Here is a 20,198-nt window from a genome sequence, read left to right on the forward strand (position 1 = left end):
GGGTTGCATTGTTTGGAAAATTAATTGAACCAGCTTACTTCGTAAATTCTTGAAGATGTTTGTTTATGCACAAGAGGTACTTGACGCACTACTGTATATGGACTGGGGAATTATGTTCAGTGGATAGAATGGAATTTTCTTCGACGACTCTTCGAAAATAAAAAGAACTAGTAGCAATGTTATCCTGGGAAAGATGTGTATCAGAAGAATACACTATAAAATGTTAAGAGAAACACACGTAAATACAGACTATCAAACTAACTTATGTATGGATGATCTTTGTACAGTTTTACATTCAAATATCAGTTCTCTCGAACCACAGGGCCGAAACATATATGAAATTACACCATCTCTTGGACAAAGTCTTCCTGTAAACTACAAAAACTCTTACTAAATATAGGAACAATTCTTCCTTATTCTTCCTTCCCCCATTGATTTCCCTTCCATAAAACACCAAGTAATTAACTTAGAGCGAAGGTCCTGTACTCCGGGGCATTGGGTTGCAACCAAATTTCAAGTCTCCTTTACATGCCATGTAAAACACTTCTTAGTCCCAGCATGGTAGACCTACACATCAAAATAGTTCAATGGCTAGAAATCATGAATCACGGTGTTTTTTTTTTAGGTGTTCGGTTCAACATTGTGTGGGCCAACTATTGTTCCTCATGGCATGCAAAACATATGAGACAGGTTGCAAATCAACTCCAGGGAGCACAAGATCTCTCCACCCTTAACTTATTTCACTACTACACAAGAATACCTCCCTTTGTTTTCCATTGTTCACTTAAATAGCTTCTCAGGGAAGAAATGAAGACCCACCAGCATGAACAATGAAATTCGGTATCAGATGTGGTGAACTTGCTCTATTGTGTCTGCCTTGATCGTAGACAATAAGCGAAGGATTATAGTATTCGACAAGGTTTGTGTCCTTAAGAGAGGGACTATCATGCCCATGTCGACCCTTTACTTTCGTTGAAAGCGAGTCCTTAACACTTGAATTGCATTGCCTGGGCTGTGTCTGATAGAAAACTTTTGAAACCACTAATTCTCCATCTTTCTCTTCTTCATTGTTGCCAAGGTGGTATTGATGCATCACCCAATTTGTTTTCTCTGGCTTTCTTTTCTTGCCATAGTTTGTATAGAGAACAAGTATCTTCTTGTACCCTTTCAACTTTCCACCTACAAAAACTGGCCTAGTCTTGCCTGTTTTGTGCCATCGAGTCTCGCCTCCATCTTCATCGGTGTGAACCTTCCTTCGCTTTCTAGTTCCTGTAGTATAGGCCTTCGAAGGGCGATGAAAGAAGTGGCGGATTAGGCCATCTTTGCTTACACCTGCATTAACACAATGGAGGTATTTATGACATGTTGAGGCAATCTGATCTTTCACAATAATAAAGCAATCGATGGGGCTGCCATGAAATGCCTTATTAGCAGATTAATAGATCACTTTGGAATGGCATTGAAAAATACTAGCCTCAAACCACATTTGAGTCTCCCTATCAAACAAAGGGTTAGATGAGTGAATACTTACTTGGGAATCCCATTAAAATGGATCCCTATAAAATTTCACTGATCCGTATGTTTTTCTCTCTTCTCAGCCTAAGCCGAGGGTATTAATATGATAAAAAAATTTAGAAATGTTGGAGTTATTGATCATAAATACTCCTTACTTTTTTTGCATTAAAAGACAAAGTAATAAATACATTTCAAGGATATATATTTGAAAAACCAAAGGCACAAAATACCCATAAAATGCCCCCAAAAAAATTACCAAAAAAAAAAAAAAAGTCCCCTGGTCCCCCAAACAATAAAATAATAAATGAAATAAAAATTCCTCGTCAAAAAATTCACAAATTATTTGAAACGTGAATGTTCCAGTGTCAATGTTTCTTTCTGACCTCAACCAAAATCGGAATCTGCTGCTGAAACATTTTAAATAACGCTAAATTTTGAACAATGACTTATAATGGCTTAAATTAGCACATGTATGCAAGTTGACCATTGTCATTTATGGGATCAAATGGGCGTCTTGGTCTTCGTTTGGGCATTTCTTATTAGATCTACAATCATGTTGATCCACTGAAGTTTACTTTTGAATCCTTACTTGAGACTATATTCTGATCTATCTCACACCACAACCTTCCATTTTGAGTACATAAATAATGGTACGATGTATCAATACAATGCTTATCGACATTACAATGAGAACACTCGATCTCAACCAAATGTCCACTATTCTCTCACTTATCGTAATATATAGCCCATGTCCGAAGGTTAGACCAGCTAGCTTAGTTGGTAGAGTCTATGGGGGATGATACCGCCATGGGCCTGCATTCAATCCCCTCCATCATTGAGTTACTGATCTCATTAATAATAACCTTCCTAATCAATGGTTCAAAATATAGTTAATTCAAGGCTTCAAGGGGACCCTCTATCCCTCAAATATTTTTATTATTGCAAAGGAAGCTCTCACTAGGGACCCTAAAGGGCTTATGAAATAAAAAAGTTAGAAAGATTCAGTGGAATTGGAGGATTTCGTGTTCCTTACTATCTTCTATTCACTGATGATCTTTTTATTTTCTAAAGCTAACAAGAGGTCTATGGTTCATTTTCATAAATTACTTGAAGCATGTGAGAAGGCATCATACTTGCACTTGAATGTGGAGAAGAGAAGATTCTCCTTCGGTAAGGCCGCTAGAAGTAGTAGATGCAATCATACAGTAGAGATGTGCTTGGATTTTTTTATGGAAGACTTCCAACCAACTACTTGGGAGTCCCTTTAATCCTTGGAAGAAAAATTTATAGGGAATCTTGTTCAGCCTTGGTGGAAAAGATATTGTTGTAATATGTGGCTCATATTGAGTGAAACACGTATATAGAAAAAGCAGGCGGAAGCCGGAGTGGAAAGAGAGGAGCTGAATGACAACATTTGCCTTTTGAGATGTAATTTACTATTTTATTGCCAGGGAAGATTAATAGGTTGAGGGTGCGGGGGCAACGCCCCCTTGGTACGGTACATGGGTATTATTGAAATTTTCTAATACCTATTGTACGGCTAGAATTTACCATAAATTCATATGATGTAACCCTAATTTGACATATAATGAAAATTCAGCTCCTCGCTCCTGTAGATGTAGGCACACCACCAAACCACGTTAAATCTGCGTGTTCTTATTTCTTTCTTGTTTTTTTCTTTTTGTACTATTCATCATAATTGCTGCACGCAACACAACAGATATTAAGAAACGTACAAGGTTGGAAGTCTAAAATCCTATTTTCTAGAGCATGTCTTATCATCTATTTCTATTTATCTTCTATCAATGTTCTTTATTCTTAATGAATCTTAATTAATTGTAAACTTCTTATTTCAGGAGATTTGGAGCTAGGAAGGAAATCTCATTAGTTGGGAGAAACAATTCAGAATGTGCCAACATTTCTGAAATATGGCAGATTTTTGTCCACAATCTCCTCAAGATTAGAACTCTAGTGAATTAGATACCCTTCGTTTGATCAGACAACTATGACTGCTTGATCATCATCTTTGTTAAATAGTTTCTATAGATGTGGTTGGAGGCTTCTACGAATGAGGTTGCAAGCTTCAGATCTTTTGGTTGCAGGAAAAAAATTGAGAGAAGGTGGGACAATTATGTGGTGATCATAGGTAAAAAGAAGAGGAAGAAGATGAATAATGCAAGTAAGGATTGATAAAGTAAAATTGTTTAACCCTACTTCGATCTTTGATCCATATTAATGGCAAATTTTGGAGGACAAACATCACCACTTATGAGTTCAGGTGTCTCATGAGTTGAAAAAAGGGTAACTAATAGATACTTGAGTGGTCTTGGGGGGCGAACCAATCACATTAAATGAAAATACTTGATTTTGAGGTATTAGGGTTCCGATTATTAAATGCAAAGTAGAGAATAAAAGATACTTAAAATAGGGATTTTATATCATAAAATATTTTATTTATAAGTTCTAGCATGTATTTCATTTAATGTCGTAATTTGGGAGCATAGAGACCTGAACATGTGGAAACCAGCTCTCTTTAATAATTTGTGTCACTTAGTAGGCGTTTGGATAGGACTCCTTGGCTACTTCTGACTCTTGCGGGGAGTTAGAAGTCGTTGGATGCGTTTGTATGAACTACTCCTCGAAGAGTTACTCCGCGCAAGAGTAAGAAATTACTCTTTATGAAGAAGTCAAGAAAATCTATTTCTCAAAACTCTTCTTGCGGGGAGTCAAAATCTAACGGTTCGTTTTACCAAAATACCCCTAACTTTATTAATTTTCTATGAAAATATTTATAATTCATTTGCTCTTAAATCAAACAAAAGAAACATTTATTAATATTAAATTATTTTTTTTTAATTTTGAGTATAATGGATTTAAACACATTATATTAATATTTAATATTTAAAATATTATATTATTATATTAATATTTATTATATTATATTATATTATATTTATTATATTATATTATATTAATATTTATTATATTATATTATATTAATATTTATAGTTAAAATGTCAAAAATAATATAGTTTGAAGGCATATTATGACACTAAAAGACAGTCTGTCAATTTTTTTTAAAAATTTTGAGTATAATGGATTTAAACACATTATATTAATATTTAATATTTAAAATATTATATATATTATAATAATATTTATTATATTATAATAATATTTATTATATTATATTATATTAATATTTATAGTTAAAATGTAAAAAACAATATAGTTTGAAGGCATATTATGACACTAAAAGACAGTCTGTCAATTTTTTTTTTTAAATATTATGTCATATTATGTCAAAAACAGTCAGTATGGTTCCCAAACAGACTTCCAGCACAAAAGTACTTCTGCCAGTACTTCATAGAGTTGATTGCCAAACGCCATTTCTGCACAGAATACTTTTCCAGCTCCTCCATAGAGTACTTCAGCTTCTGTTCTTTGGAAGAGTAGTTATGCTCCTGGTATCCAAACAGGCCCTTAGTTTCCTAGTGTATTCCCGAGCTTATTATTAGTCTTATACAACATTTTTCCATCAATATGAACCATGTCTGGATACATGTGCGAGATTAAAATAAGTGAGAGAACCTTATTACATAAGTACATCAAATGTTGAGGTGATGCATTGATGGAAGGGGTTGAGAGACCCTTCTTGAAGTTAATTTGATAATGTTTAGCTTGAAGTTGGTGGTCTTCCGTTGGTACTTGTGGATTTAGAGGCACAAGAAGAGGGACGCCATTTGAGCCCATTTGTTGCTCAAATGGCAGTAGGCTATGCAACGAGTAGAAGTCAGGATAAAAGGTCTTGGTCTTGGAAGAGATGTAGCATTACGAGCCATTTGTAGAAGTGGTATAGTATTAAGTTTCGTATGAGATAGAATGAAGAATTACGTGAAGGGAAGATAAATATGGGTCGTGACATACTGTAGGATCCAATCAAAAAAAGGACAATAGTAATTTCAACACACCCTAGTTGGTAGCTACTCTCATTTGCTATTAGCTTGTTTTGCATCAATTATACTAATACGTTTGCTTATAGAATCATGGTAGTCTTTTTAAGTTAAGGAAGGCTGTGTACTTCCGTGCTTCGTCTTCTGGATGAGATGTGCTTATTATAAGGGTTGGTTTAGGGCCCTAGGATATAAAGGTTTGGGCCCCGGAGAAAGAAGGTTCAAAAGATATAAATACAATCCCTTAGCTTAGAACTTTGGGGGAATATGAAGTTCATATTAATACAGCAATGGAAGCACCTATGAGGATGAACCGGTAGGATATTTTAACATTCGTCATTGAACGAGAGGAATAAAAGAATCAGTGGGAATGCCAAAATAAAGGATCAGAATCTTTAATTTCAATCTACCATTTCTGAATCAAATAAAGTGATCTCTCCGAATTAGGTTTTTTCTGTTCTGTCCAGAGAACGAATTCCCCATGATTGGAACGAACCGCCCCTATCAATGTTTTATTGATAGCTCAATGAAAGGGTGGACCCAATATAGGCTCTCAATGTGCACAAAGGAAGAATAGAATTATGTGATTGACAACATTTTTTTCCTCCCTTGTTCAAAAGGAAGGTTAGACCTTCGAGGGTGAAGCAACCTTGCCAGGAGAGGGCTTAAGAACCGATTGGCCGCCCCCAAATAACCGCTACACTAGCTCTACTCAACTGTTTCTTTCTCTGAATTGAAATGATCAGGAAAGGCTGAACACGCATGATATATATCATAAAAGGGACATGGTTGGTATTTTTGGATAAGCAATCCTATGCAATCTAGGTTTCTTTGGAATTTTTTAAGTGTTGAACCTCAATGGTTTTTGACGTTTCCCAATTATCTAAAAACACCGAGCTTGCTACTTGATCCAATGTTTATTTCTTAGTTTTGATCGAGCACATGTACTAGAATTGTAGACATTAGATGTCTACATACCTTGGATTATATTGAGGTGATGTATGCTTTGTACAAATTTTTATTTTCCCAAGGAGATATGTGTCTCTTCCTAATGGGTGTAGAAAAAGTGGTATTAAGATGGGTTATGGGCTCGATTGTTCGAAAAAAAAAAAGTACTTGAAGGATAATATTTTGGGGTCTTCTAAAGCTATTGGAAGCAAATCCAAAATTTTGCTGTTGATGTGATCTTTCATAACGCCTTCACTAAATTTGTCTAAGCACTTGGGTCAAAGTGATGAGGCATGTACATTACGAAGTAATTAAACTTGAGTAGGTCTATTGAAAGTGTTTTTCCACATGGTATCTTTTGATTTACGCCTAATGGAGGCTTGGCGAGATGGCTCATGGGACTCGAAGAAGATCTAGATGGTGCTTGGTCATAATGTGCTCCACATATTAAATTAGTTTACTCCAATATTATGTGTTTCAAATTGTATAGTTTGGAAGAAAGCTCTTCAAGAGTTTTCTCTTCTAAATCGGCTTGGGAATTAAATCCAAAAAAAAAATGAGATGATCTATAAGTAGTGGAGGAAGATGTGGAGTGGCTTGACACCTACAAAGATGAAGCTTTTATGTTGGAAAATATGCACTAATCATGACCAATGGAGGACATTAGAATGAAGCAAAACTCTCAAATGGCCTCTCGATGTCCTCTATGCGAGGAGGTAGAGACAATCAACCATTGATTGTTCTGTCGTACATAGTTTTGCATAATCTATTTTGAAGGTTGTTTTCTCTTGGTCTAATATATAGATCTCTACTTAGTAATTATCTATGTCCTTAGAGATGAATGAAAATCTATTGATTCTTAATTAAGGATCACAAAACCCTAATAAGATTTATATAGACCAGAGAAGAATCCTCATCAGTCTAACAATTATGATAGATAGAGTTATATCTAATCAGATCTGATGTAATTTATAATTTTTTTTTTTTTTTTTGATAAATAGCATTTCATTCATAGGACAGAACCAAGTCGATCAAGATTACCAACCTGGCGAGGCCTTACAAATTAATTATAATTAATTTTAATGATTTGATTTAATTCTAAAATATGATTTGATATATTATAGTACAATTTATTTCAATGCTACATATCTAATATTACTCCAACAGTCCTAACTACCATCTTTTTATTCTAGTTGGAGAAGATGGGCTTCTTGCAAGATTGCTCCTTGGATTGCTTGTTATGTCATTTGGATCCTTCAAAATAAAGCTATTTTTGACAATGACATACCATCAGTTCTCAATGCTCTTAGATCAGTAGTTTCTTGACTGAAGGAGGTTTATCTCAACCTACAACCTTAATTATCAAGCTCAAGACATGTCTCATAAGTCATGACATCTTTGGGAATCTCTACTTCATCAATGATCGCCTTGAAGAGTTGTAGCGCCTTGTTGGTCATGACCTCCCAAAGGATGGATAAAAATTAATATTGGTGGCTCAAGTCTAGGTAATCCAGGAGAAGCTGGTGGTGGATTTATGACCCGCGACAACTCATGTCATCTTCTATGGGCTTATTATTTTTGTCTGCTTTGAAGTTGCTTCTAATAATGTGGCCGAAATTAGCATTAAGTCCCTAGTGGGGGATGCATTGCTATCCTTGCCCAGGAGAATTTATCTTCAGCTGGTGTAATGTAATTTAAGGGGGTATGCCGCGTTCATGCTTGTAATTTTTCCATCTATACATAAAATCTCTTTGTTTGCTTAGCAAAAAAATGGAAATTTTCAAAACCTTATGTCTTTGAATACATTCACTCTAATAAAAGTTAAATCATTGATAAATTTACATCAATATCTAATAATAACTTAATTACAAAATTATTATTTATTTTAAAATTTTAAGGTAAACCCTTTTAAATATTAATTTTTACTGAATAATAAAATATGATAAATAATAGTAAGTTAAGTAGCCCATTTACCTTTGTAGATGTTTTATTATTAATTTTATCCAAAAATTCTATTATTCGTATATAAACAACTCATCCCACTATTACTTAATTGAACATCAGATGCATCGCATGTACTCTTCCTATTAGAAGAAACAAGCATGCATATTTGGACTATTTGTATTTTTTTTCAGGAGTTGTGGTGTATTTTTGTGTGCTTTGGCTTATTTGTATTTTTCTTGCTCTTGATAGATACTCTCAACCTCTCTTTCTATATGAAATTGTGGTTATCTACTAAGATAAAAATAAAAACATGCATAAATATTTGTAATTTAGGAATGGTTGAGAAACCAATAATAATAATTATAGTTACCATGTATATATATGAGTTGTTGAAGATCACCTGGTAGCTTCTCAGGGTGAGTGTAACAAATTCCATTCTCTCCTTCAAGTGTAGGGATGAATTCATCAATTAGAGGGTGAAGCTTATGAATATCAGTCCTCACCTTCCCTTCCAAATGCTCAAGAAGCTCTTGATCTGTTGGATCAAACTTAACCCCAGCAGGTAATCCAGGCAAATCTTGAATTCCAGCCTATAATTCAATTATTTTTTTTATTTTTTTTTCAAAAAGCATATTAATTAAGGAATAAATTAAAACATCTTAATTAAAACACTTGATAGCATCAGTAATATATGAAGATGTCGATGAACAAAACCTGTTCTTGGCTTTGGATCCGATGACCACATGATGGGCAGCTTTCGTTTCGATTTAGTTTGTCATCGATCACTGGGTTAGATGTCGGCGAGCTTCTTGTGGTTGTTGTTGTTGTTGTATCGTCGTCAAGTACTCCATTGCACCATGATGACATTTCTTTTATTTTTCTCTTATGCCCATCACACAATGAATCTTTCTTTGATGTTTCTTCCACTTCTTCAGGACTAAACACAGGACTCTTAGAAGTACAGACAGATATAATAATAAGAGATAAAAGGAAAAGAAGAGAGCAAGTTGTGTCTTTTAAAGCATGTTTTCTCTCAATCTAGTGTTCTTCTTGAGCTTTGAGAAGGAATAGATTCTCCTTCATCTTTTTCTCCTTTTTATGATTGGATAGACTACTTCCCACCTCTTATTAATTAGATCTTCTTTGAAAGATTTTTAGAGGATGGATCTCTGAGTTCCACCTTAAAAACAAAGAAAGAAAGAGAGAGAGAGAGAGAGAGAGAATTATGTAGAAATAAAATAGGTTACTTGGACCTCAAGTTTAGTGATTCTCTTATATATGTAAAACTTGTAGGAGAATAAATACAGTTTTGGGTCCTTTTTTAGACAAGATCAAAACCATATTTGATTTGTTAATAAAAACTTATTAAAGAGAATTAAAACAGTCCAAAGGTGAAAAGGGTTGAGTGGAGATGGGGCAACCTGATTCGTGAGAGACGTTTCACCACTTAGAGAGAGAGAGAGAGATTTCTTGATTCACATGAGAAGTCTACGTGAAGCAAAGGAATTATGGTTGAGTTGAAATTGGAATTATTGTTGGGTTGAATTTTTTACTGTTTTGCATTTAGGTGTATATTGTTATATAGCTTTAAAGGTACTCTAGGGTGACACTGCAGCCGAAATTCTCTCTCTAGAGCTCGTTCTCTTTATTTCTATATTTCTATATATATATATATCCCGTTCAGCAACAAACATTTTGGCAAAACATTTTTCAAAACATGGGTTAGAGGTTTTGGAATGGACTGATTTTTGGTGAGGATGATCTCTACGGTGAGAAGATCATTCTCACAAAAATCAGCCCATTCCAAAACTTTTAGTCCCATGTTTACAAGTTGAAAAATCGTGGACCGTCCATTTTTTGTAAATCATTTTTGATGTGGTTAGAAGTTTTGGAATGGGCTGATTTTTGATGATGATGATCTCCTCACCGTAGAGATCATCCTCACCAAAAATCAGCCCATTCCAAAACCTCTAATCCATGTTTTGAAAAATGTTTTGCCAAAATGTTTGTCAAAATGTTTGTTGCTGAACATTTCCCTATATGTATATATGTGGGAGTGGTTCGGCAGCCCTAAAGTTTGTCAAGTTTTGTACCAAACATTTTTTGTAAATCACTTTTGATGGGGTTAGAAGTTTTGGAATAAGCTGATTTTTTGTGAGGATGATCTCTACGGTGAAGAGATCATCCTCACAAAAAATTAGCTCATTTTGAAACTTCTAACCCTAATTTACAAGTTGAATAATCGTGGATCGTCCAATTTTTGTAAATCACTTTTGATGGGGTTAGAAGTTTTGGAATAGGCTGATTTTTGGTGAGGATGATCTCTTCATCATAGAGATCATCCTCACAAAAAATCAACTCATTCCAAAGCTTCTAACCCATATTTTGAAAAATATTTGACACCAAACTTGGTAAACTTTAGGACTGCTGAACCGTCCCCTCTATATATATATAATAGTTTTAAAACTCGTTGGATTGACCCGACTTGATTGAGTTTGAGATGACTTGGCCATAAAACTCGACAGAACCAACTCATCAATTCAATCAAATCAATTTGAAAATCACCAACTCAGATTAACAACTCGACTGAGTTATGTGGAGAACAAAAATAAATACAATTATCTATTTTAAAATATATTTAAATTTAATATAATGTAATAATGTTCTAACTCATCCCTGACAGAATATATCAAAAACTCACGTGGCATGTGTAAGAAAAGTAAAAAATTTTCTCTCAGGATACACAACTACACATACATGTATAGTAATTTATCCTCATGAAAAATTTACGATTCTTGCACATACCACATCAGTGAATTTTTGTTGAATTTAATCTGTGATCAAACATTTATCGTCTTGTCTCTCTCCTTGTAAACTTGTGCACACCATCTAATAGAGAGTAGCCAGGTACCACCCGACATGGTCAATCACACGTGGGAATATAATATAAGATATTCTTGCCAGTTGCCATTATAGCTTCTCAAAGAAGGCACCCTAAAGTTAAATATGATTAGTGATTTATTTATTATTATTTTATTTTTTTTAGGATTTGAACTTTTATCTGGTGTTTCTGAATTTGGAAACTTAGGCTACGTCAGATTGGATCAATCAGGAAGAAGACAATGATTCAACGTGAATCTCTCATCTAGACTTATTAAATGTGGGGCCCATTAACCATTTATGTTATTTTTGTTATCTTGCGTAGCACATTATCACTGACGTATTTAATGCTCTAAAAGGGTTGACAGGGACAAATATTTGCTACCTCATAGGATATATATTGTTAGATGTCATGCAATGGAAGTTCTTTAGATCATAAAATTATGAAGATGTGTGGTTAATAAAAGCAACGGCAATTTAATTATGTAACTTGTGAAGTATAGAATCTTAGCCTTGGTCCTAAAGCTTCCTAGTGAAGCCATGTGTTAAATATCGCCAATATTGCTGGATGAATTTCCAGGTTATTTAATTGTTAGGTCTATGGTGGACCTCCTTCATTGTTTGGAACTTGGAAGTTGGACTTTAGTCCTTGTTAAATGTTGACCTCTGTGGTTGGCAATAGAGACCTAGAGGCGGATTTACAATGGAGCCACCCCCGCAAAATATTTTAAACTCTATTAATTAATGAGCTATTACGACACATTTTAATGGTGGACAAAAAAAATCTATCATTATTGCTCCCCTCTCAAAAAAGAAAAAAAAATACGAAACCAATATGTATGAAAGTATATAAATTATATATTTTAACTGTATATTTGATGTATGAGGTATACCTTTATTATATATATAATTTAATTTGAATCAATCTAGATTTGGCATTTGGCTCGATAAAAAAATATATAGATTTTTTAAATCAAATTGATTTGGATATCGAGCACAAAATATTATATCAAATCAATTATAAAAAGATTAATGATAATCTGACGCTCCTTTTTTAGACACCCCCCATATACTCCTTGACATGGCAATTACAAAATCATAAGTCTTTTTCTTGTTTGTCCCGAGACAAATGATCTATGGTTCTGTGATATGGGTGTAAGGTGGCGTTTGAAAAAAAAAGTGTCAGATTATTACGACTCTTATAAAAATGGTTTGAAATAATTAGATGTCTTTAACCCATTTTCCTTCGAGCAATGCGGATAATTGCTCCATGACCAATTTGGCATGGTATGTGATCATTATAGGATTGTATTCTTATCAAAACTAAATCCTCCATCTAAACCCTAAGTTATTGCCTTATTCAATTGGAATGGATCAAATTTGAGATCTGACCTCATTTGCCTATTGGCAGCTCTAGTGTTTATGAGTACAATTTGTGCTCATCATCATGTTAATTTGACCAAAAAATAATTTGTAACATCTTTTATTTTATTATTATTATTATTATTACGTAAGGTATCTCACATCCCTTTTGGGATATGGACTAATCGTTGTGATGAAATACCTTAACACTACATAGTTTCCCATTCAATTAATAGGATAAATCAAGAAACCACTAAATTTTGAATACACAACTAGTTATAGGGAACAAACCCTTGCCACTAGTTTTATCATTGAGCAAACTTCGTAGAATTTTTTTTTTTGTAACTCTACTCGAAGTACGGTTAGCCGACATCAAGTCTTTTCTTTTCCACATCAGCAATTTTGATGTTGGATAATAACATATACCAACATAGGGTCTCATATCACATGGTATGGCAAACATTTAATAACTTTTCAAAGAATATATTTAAAGGAATATCATTATTATTAGGGTCGTATGTTGTTTTAACATGTTGTTTAATTGCTAATATTAAGGTCTTATCTTATCCTAGTCGATTAGAGGTATCTTGCATTCATTTTGTAATTAAGATTCTATTACGTAGTTTCCTACGATCATTGGGATTTAGGAATTTGATGGTGCAGTACCTGTTGACCTAAAAACTTAATGAAAATGATTTATATATTAAGAATATTTATACAATGGAAGTCAAAATAAAATTATAATGCCTAATGATAATCTGATGTTTTTTTTTTCCAGACGCTCCCTATACATTCCCTAATCTAATTGTAGACATGAGATGTTCATCATTGAACCTCAATACTACATTGTTTGGAATCGCTACTATTCTTTTTTGGAAATGATTGTGAATAGACCTCCGAATTAAATTTTTAGAAAAATTATTTATCATGGCATTGTAGTGACTCTTATTCATGGAAAAGGGCATGGTTTACTTAACATCTAGGTAAATGGATTCGGTTAGAGAATGGGGAAGGTATTAGGTACTTTATTATTTTTACTTAAGGTGGTTACCTTGGAAACTTGGTCAATCTTTTGAAACATAAGAAAATAAATAAAAATGCATGAAAATAAATGTTTAGAGGTGGTGTGTGCAATATGTAAAAAAAATTTCCCAAGAAAAGGGTTTTGATATCAATGTGACATTAAGAACATCCCATGAAAAATGATGACCTATCTAGTCTACATTATTTTTCATGAGTAGGAATGTTGGCTTGGACTTTTTAGAGAGATTTCATGGTGGAGTTCTCTTAATACTATAACTTTAATGCATTTATGCAAGACTAGAAACTTAGTATTTTAACCCAACAAAAGGATGACACTTTTCTTCATCATTACCAAATGTATGTAGGTGGGTGCATGATGTACAATATGATGCTTGAGAGATAAGTGTGTTAAAAAAAATACTTGTTCCTCCATCTTTTCAATCAAATCGCTTCAAACATTTCATGCCTAAGGTTGAGGTTCAACCTACTTGGGATTAAGGAATGTTCACTATTACATCTTAAGGTTTTTCTAAAAAAGAAAAAAAAAAGAGGGGTAGAAGAAGAAAATGCAAATATTTAAAATGAAACTACATCTTAACCCACATTGTCTTTTATAGTCTTGAATGAGATTGTCTTGAATGGAGAACTTGATATTGAGAGTTTTGACTAAGTGTTGAATGTCAAAGATGGGTGATGATTTTTGTTTGAAAGCTTGGAGATTGAGAGAAGGTTGAGAGATGAGGACTTGAGTTGAGCAGGGATTTTATTAGAGTTTAAAGGTGAAAAATGAAGGCTTAAGAGTATGTATTACTCATAGGAAATGAGGTTATTTATAAAAAATTTGAAGAACTTTTAAGGATAAAGTGGTCAAACCTTAAAAATAAAGAGAATGGACCTGACATTTTGGTTATTTCTTTTAGAATTTTCTACCTTTATGGAGGTAAAAGTAGAATTTGAGAGATGAAATCCTAAAAGTATTTTTAGATTTTGATATTTTGATAAATAGAGGTAAGATAATAAAAGTGCTTTTGGGAGGTGAGCAGGGGAGTGACATATGTAAAAGTGAAGTAATAGGTAAAAAAGTAGACTTGAGTTCTTTTGTAAATATCTCAAAAAATAATAGTAAATACATATTTTGAATGAGACTAATGAGAGAATTCCATGTATGTACTTGAAGATTCATACCTTTTGAGATATGATTGAAAGTTTCTTCAACTTCAAGGATTTTTACCAAAGAATAAAGTACATTTTTTGTTTGACCTAACTTTTTTATAAAGACATTCTTGAATTTTCTCAAGAGAGTTGACTCTCCAATTATGTTAGAATATTAAGTATTAGGGGGCTTATGAGAGACCACTATGTATCTTCTTTTGGGGGAAGGTACAAGACCATGGGTTTGACATTAGATTTTAGTTTTGGGCTTGGATTATAGGTTTAGGATGATTTAGGTTTGGGTATTTAAACTAAGCTTAAATGTGGACGTAGTATTAAGTTAGGATATGAATAATGTATTGATTAATGGAAATTAGGTTCGGATTAGGGAGTGGGTATGCAATTAGATCAGTCCATGGATTCAGATAAATGGATTAGGGAAGTGGGTATAAAATGTGATTGATTTAGAGAAGTAAGTATGGCATTTGATTGGATTAGAGATAGATTTTGGTATGCAAATAATATGAGATGATGCATGTGTGCATGTATGCATAAAGAAATGTGTCAAGTGACAATTGTTATGCAACATGAGCTTATTGAAGGATTTTGGACCTTTAATTGAAATCAACTTGGGATTTTGGAAATTTAAACTTTTTTCTAATGAGTTCGTGCAAATTGAAATGTCCACACTAATAATTATAGAACCATAAATATTTTCTTATGCATCCCGAAACAAATGATTTACGGTTTTATAATGAAAGCGTACAAAGAGCATATAAAAAAAAAATATTGTCACGACTCAATTATAATTTCAACCTAATTTTTTTTATTTTTTAACTTAGAAAATATATTTAAATTCCTTCTAAGCCTTTGCTTGTGATGGTAAAGAAGATTGATTGTTTCTTAAGGCATAAACTACAAAGAGAGAAATCTCATAAATTTCTAATTCAAGCTTTTTATTCTATTTTATTCCTGCTACTTACATTTCTTTCCCAAGAATAAGACTTTCATCAATGATAGAAAACCACCAAATGAACATCACGTAAAACTTATTATATATGTGTCCCCCACATATCCATTTGTCTTATTATGTTATCAGTGATTGCAATAGCAATACAATTTAATATTGTGTCTTGTGAAGTACTGAATATTAGCCTTGGCTGATATATTCTTGACGTGTGGATTGTGGAATCCATCCTTGGAAGGTTAGTACGTGAAGCAAAGATTTAAATATGACTGATAAGAGTTGTGCTGGAGTAACATACAAATTGACATCGTTTGGGATATTGGTGTGGACAGAACCATAGATGCTTCTCTATCGTATCTCGGTGAAAAGCATCTATGGTTTTATTGATACATCCACGTTAACAATGTCTGAAACGATGTCCACTTCCATGTTACTTCAGCATTTTCCGGCTGTGATAATTGTTGGACGAATTTCTGGATGATTTAATTGCTTCGCGTACGGTGCACCTCGTTCATCATGTGGACCCAAAAGTCAACAAATTATCCAACCAAATTCGAACGGGTCAAGATCGGGTTATTCATGAAAAATGATTCGTACAAAAAACACATGATCCCAACTGCTAAAATCTGAAATCCAACTTTTTTTTTTAATTTTTTTTTAATTTTTTTTTAATTTTTAAACTGGGTATCCTTGTAGACGGACCAGGCCTGTATATTGGCTTTGTCCCTTCATAAAACATGGTCTTGTCTAAGGGCTAGTCTCGAGGGTGCTCCCTGAAGGGTGGTTCCTAAGGAATTAATGTTAATACTGGGTATTGAACTCACGATTTAAGGGTATTAATTATTTATTAAGCCAAAATTGACATTGAGCCAATCTCTTGGGGTTTTGAAATCTAATTATTGGTTTTATAGTATTTTAGGATAGATATAAAATTGGGAGAAATTTTATTGACACATCATGATTCTTTGAGAGTGGGCCAAAGTGTGAAAAAAAATATTTTTAGGGCACTCACAAATCTCGAACACCTCTTTGTCTTCTCTAGTGAATCAACACACATGAAATCAACGACGAATCTTTGACACCTCCTCTTCCTTTGTTCTTTCTTTCCCTCATCTTCCTTTGATCTCTATCTTTGTTTTTCTTCTCCTTTTCCCCTCTCTCTTTTTGTTTTTCATCTTCTTCGCTTCTGATCTCTCTCGCTCTCTCTATTTATTTGTCTCCTCCTCCTTTCCCTCCGTTCAAGAAGTCGGAATTGTTGGAGGATGAGAGGGGTGCGCCCTCTGTTTTTTTTTCTACTCCTCCTCATCTGCCCGAGTCATTGGAATCGTTGGAGGATGAGAGGGGTGTCCTTTGAAATTGAGTACCCACAACAATTTTTTGATTTTTAAACGCTATCCCCAAAATATGAGGGCACTTAGACTTTCTTAGCGTGTCAATAAAATTTTCCTAAATCTGGACCACTATATTTCATGTTTTAATGATCGAGATCATGTATTATTCCATGAGTCACCTATATTCAATATGATTCGATTTGTATCTATATGCTACCCTTAGGCTTTCTTTTGAGGGATCAAAACTTGTCATATTAGATTGGTTATTATGTTGTTTGAAAAATTATTTAATTAATTATTTATCCGTCGAACCTTAAATTTTACTATTTTGATGGATTTTAGGAGAATTATGACCAAAATACTAATAAATAATAAGTTTACACTGGATTAACTCATCAAGATTTAAAGTGTTAATTTTTAAGTCATATTGGGATTAGAGTCTTGTTCATGATTGCTTAGTTCGAACCAGGTTTGTCTAAATATAAAATTTCATAAAGGGGATTTAAGTTAGTCAACTTAGAAAGAAGAACTAGGTCACTCTTTTGAATTTGGATTCAAGGTTAGTGATTTACTAAACGAATTAGGTTTGGTAGAGATAGTTTCATACAGAGGACTTAGGTTACTTATGATATCACAAAAAGAACTAAGTCACTATATGAGGCATGTCATCAGTTTGAAAACGTAGGGATGCCTATATCATTGACATTAAAAAATGGAAAGATTCAATATTTTCATAGAAAAGTGGCATTTCTAATATAGACCAAATTCTTTATCTCCAAGCATGCAAACCGAATTAATTGTGAATCAATTCGTTTTGTATAGTTTATAGTTTGCTATAGAAGGATTCGATCTAATAACACAGGTTTGTACTCCCACTTGATATTAAGAAAACAGGTGCAATCGATATAAGAAAATGAATTGAAAAAAAAAATTAAACACAAGATGTAATCACACAAAGATTTTACGTGATTCCTTCTAGATTGAGGTACGTCCACTGATCACACCGATTCCACTATGAAGAGAAAACTCATAGTTACAGATTACACCCTTTAACCAAAACAAGAAATATAAATACCCCATGAAACCTAACTAGGATTTTACATAATAAAGGCGTGGCTTGATTTATAGTATTTTTTTTGTTGACTAGTACCATCAGGCTCCACAAACCACAACACTTGAAGAGTCCAATTAGATCATTTGAAGGTGTCTATGAATCATCCATGTCTTAAAGAGACCATACTCAAGAAATATCAATCCTTTCCGACATGTTTAATTTACTTCATTAAAACAGGACCTCAATTTAAAGAATCTGGACTACTTATTTAAATTGTGAATTTAAGATAATTTTTTTAAGTCGTGATAATTTGAATCCCTTCTTTGTACGTTCTCTTCACACAACTGTTGATCCTTTACTTTGGTATACACAAATAAAAAGATTTATGGTTCTTTGAATTTCCACGTCAGGGAGCGTATAAAAAAATGATTCAGATTATAATTAGTCATTTTTTTAATATAGTTGGCAGTGTTAGAATGTATTTATTTTTTGTGATAAGTATTACCAAAAAGTACTCCATACATTTTCTAAAACCAAAAAAGCTATTTCTTGTTTATTCTAGCCCAATTGACCTGGCCCAGCCCATTTATGTAATAGGCCCTTGGTCTCTCATGCTTGAGCCTAACAAAATGGATGGTAACTGCACAGCATATGATATATATAGCCTGTGAAAAACAGGCTCCCAATGGCCTTGTAAGTATTAGTTATTCTGAAATTAGAGAAGAACTTAATTAGTACTCAATTCGATCCCTTCCTTTTGCACCCTCGGCCAAAAAAAATTCTAATGTAGCTCACTCTTGTGGACCCGATGATGATCGAGATGAGTAGATTTTCCTAACGATTCCCTAGAAACTTGTGTTTTTTCCTTGCATATCAGCCGTGTAATGTTGTATGTTTGCTAATTAAAGACATTATGGGTCAGCTTATATATGATCCATTTAGTTTGTAACCGAGGCTTGCCCTGTGTATAAGGGCTTAATAATAGGCCAACAATCTCGAAAACCATCTTATTAGTCATTACCATCCCATTATATATGGGACACATATGGAGATAGAAAAGAAGAATCTCTGTAAAAATATATTTCGTCCCTCTTTCGATAAAAATCGTGAGGACTAGTGTGTAGTACAAATTATCTGGACATATGCAGACCATGGATTTTATTTACGAAAATCCAAATTCAGATTATATCGATTGGCTCAATTTGGAGATGTGAGGCCCATTTGTAGTTTCTATGGACTTTTTGTGGTTTATAATGTAAAATAGAATACAGATGCTATAATATATACAAATTAGGAATAATGCAGGGATCATTCTGCAATTTGTGAACCTGTACTACCAACACATTAGGTTTTTAAAAAACCATACTAAAAAATTCGAATTGCATAACCCGTTGATCGATTCACTGACCCCACAAATGATCGATCATACAAAAAATTAGCTTGATTTTTTTGGTTACAAATCCTTATCTATGATTTTTTTTTCATCATAGGCCCCCAAAGTCAGTCTTTTTATCATGGGCCAGGCCCATTGTAGAACGTGATCAAACCTAACCATTATAAATCACCAACCAAACTAAATGTTTAAGCATGTAAGACCTTGGTGTAGGCCAACCACCAGTATAAAAAATGAGTGAGAATGTTAAAATTGTGATTCACGTTTTTCATTTTAAACAAGTTTTTTTTTTAAATAAATAAATAAACTAAACAATTTTTATTTTTTTTTAATGTGGGATTTGACAAATATGAGATTTGATAATAATATCTTGATGATGGGATTTTTTTAATTTATTTTCAAGACTTTATTATTTTGATTTCATAATATGTGTAATTATGTTTAAAAACATGTTATATTGAAAATATAAAATAAATATTTTATGTATTACTAGATTATATATTTTTTATATTTTATGTTTGATCATTTCTTTCTTATTTCTATCTATATATATATATATATATATATATATATTATATATATATATCTATATATATATGGGTCAGGTTCAATGTACAACCATTTCTACACACATATAGACAACGTGTTTTGTCTTATATGGGCAAAAATGTTTGGA

The 20,198-nt window shown here is 33.2% G+C and overlaps 1 protein-coding gene across 2 annotated transcripts; it reads right to left on the minus strand.

Moving 5' to 3' along the window:
- Positions 1 to 196: 196 nt before the first annotated feature.
- LOC147411231 (NAC domain-containing protein 73-like) lies at positions 197 to 9,585 on the minus strand. 2 transcript variants are annotated; one of them, XM_086446213.1, is made up of 3 exons: positions 9,075 to 9,585; positions 8,731 to 8,950; positions 197 to 1,332 (listed from the first exon to the last, which is right to left on the minus strand). In XM_086446213.1, the coding sequence occupies exons 1-3, from the start codon at positions 9,225 to 9,227 to the stop codon at positions 797 to 799; spliced, it is 909 nt and encodes a 302-aa protein (XP_086302339.1). In that variant the 5' UTR covers positions 9,228 to 9,585; the 3' UTR covers positions 197 to 796. The 2 variants fall into 2 exon arrangements, with proteins under 2 accessions (XP_086302339.1, XP_086302348.1); XM_086446222.1 differs by having other exon boundaries at positions 8,761 to 8,950; positions 9,075 to 9,580.
- Between the last annotated feature and the right edge of the window lie 10,613 nt (positions 9,586 to 20,198).

Source organism: Akebia trifoliata, chromosome 1 (genome assembly GCF_017979445.1).
Source record: "Akebia trifoliata isolate Shusen 1 chromosome 1, ASM1797944v1, whole genome shotgun sequence".
NCBI lineage: Eukaryota > Viridiplantae > Streptophyta > Magnoliopsida > Ranunculales > Lardizabalaceae > Akebia > Akebia trifoliata.

Coding starts and splice junctions, on each gene's coding strand:
- LOC147411231 (XM_086446213.1), bottom strand. CDS start 9,227: ATGTCATCATGGTGCAATGGAGTACTTGACGACGATACAACAACAACA. Junction 8,951..9,074: donor GGATCCAAAGCCAAGAACAG/GTTTTGTTCATC, acceptor ATTGAATTATAG/GCTGGAATTCAAGATTTGCC. Junction 1,333..8,730: donor ACAACTCATATATATACATG/GTAACTATAATT, acceptor GTGTTAATGCAG/GTGTAAGCAAAGATGGCCTA.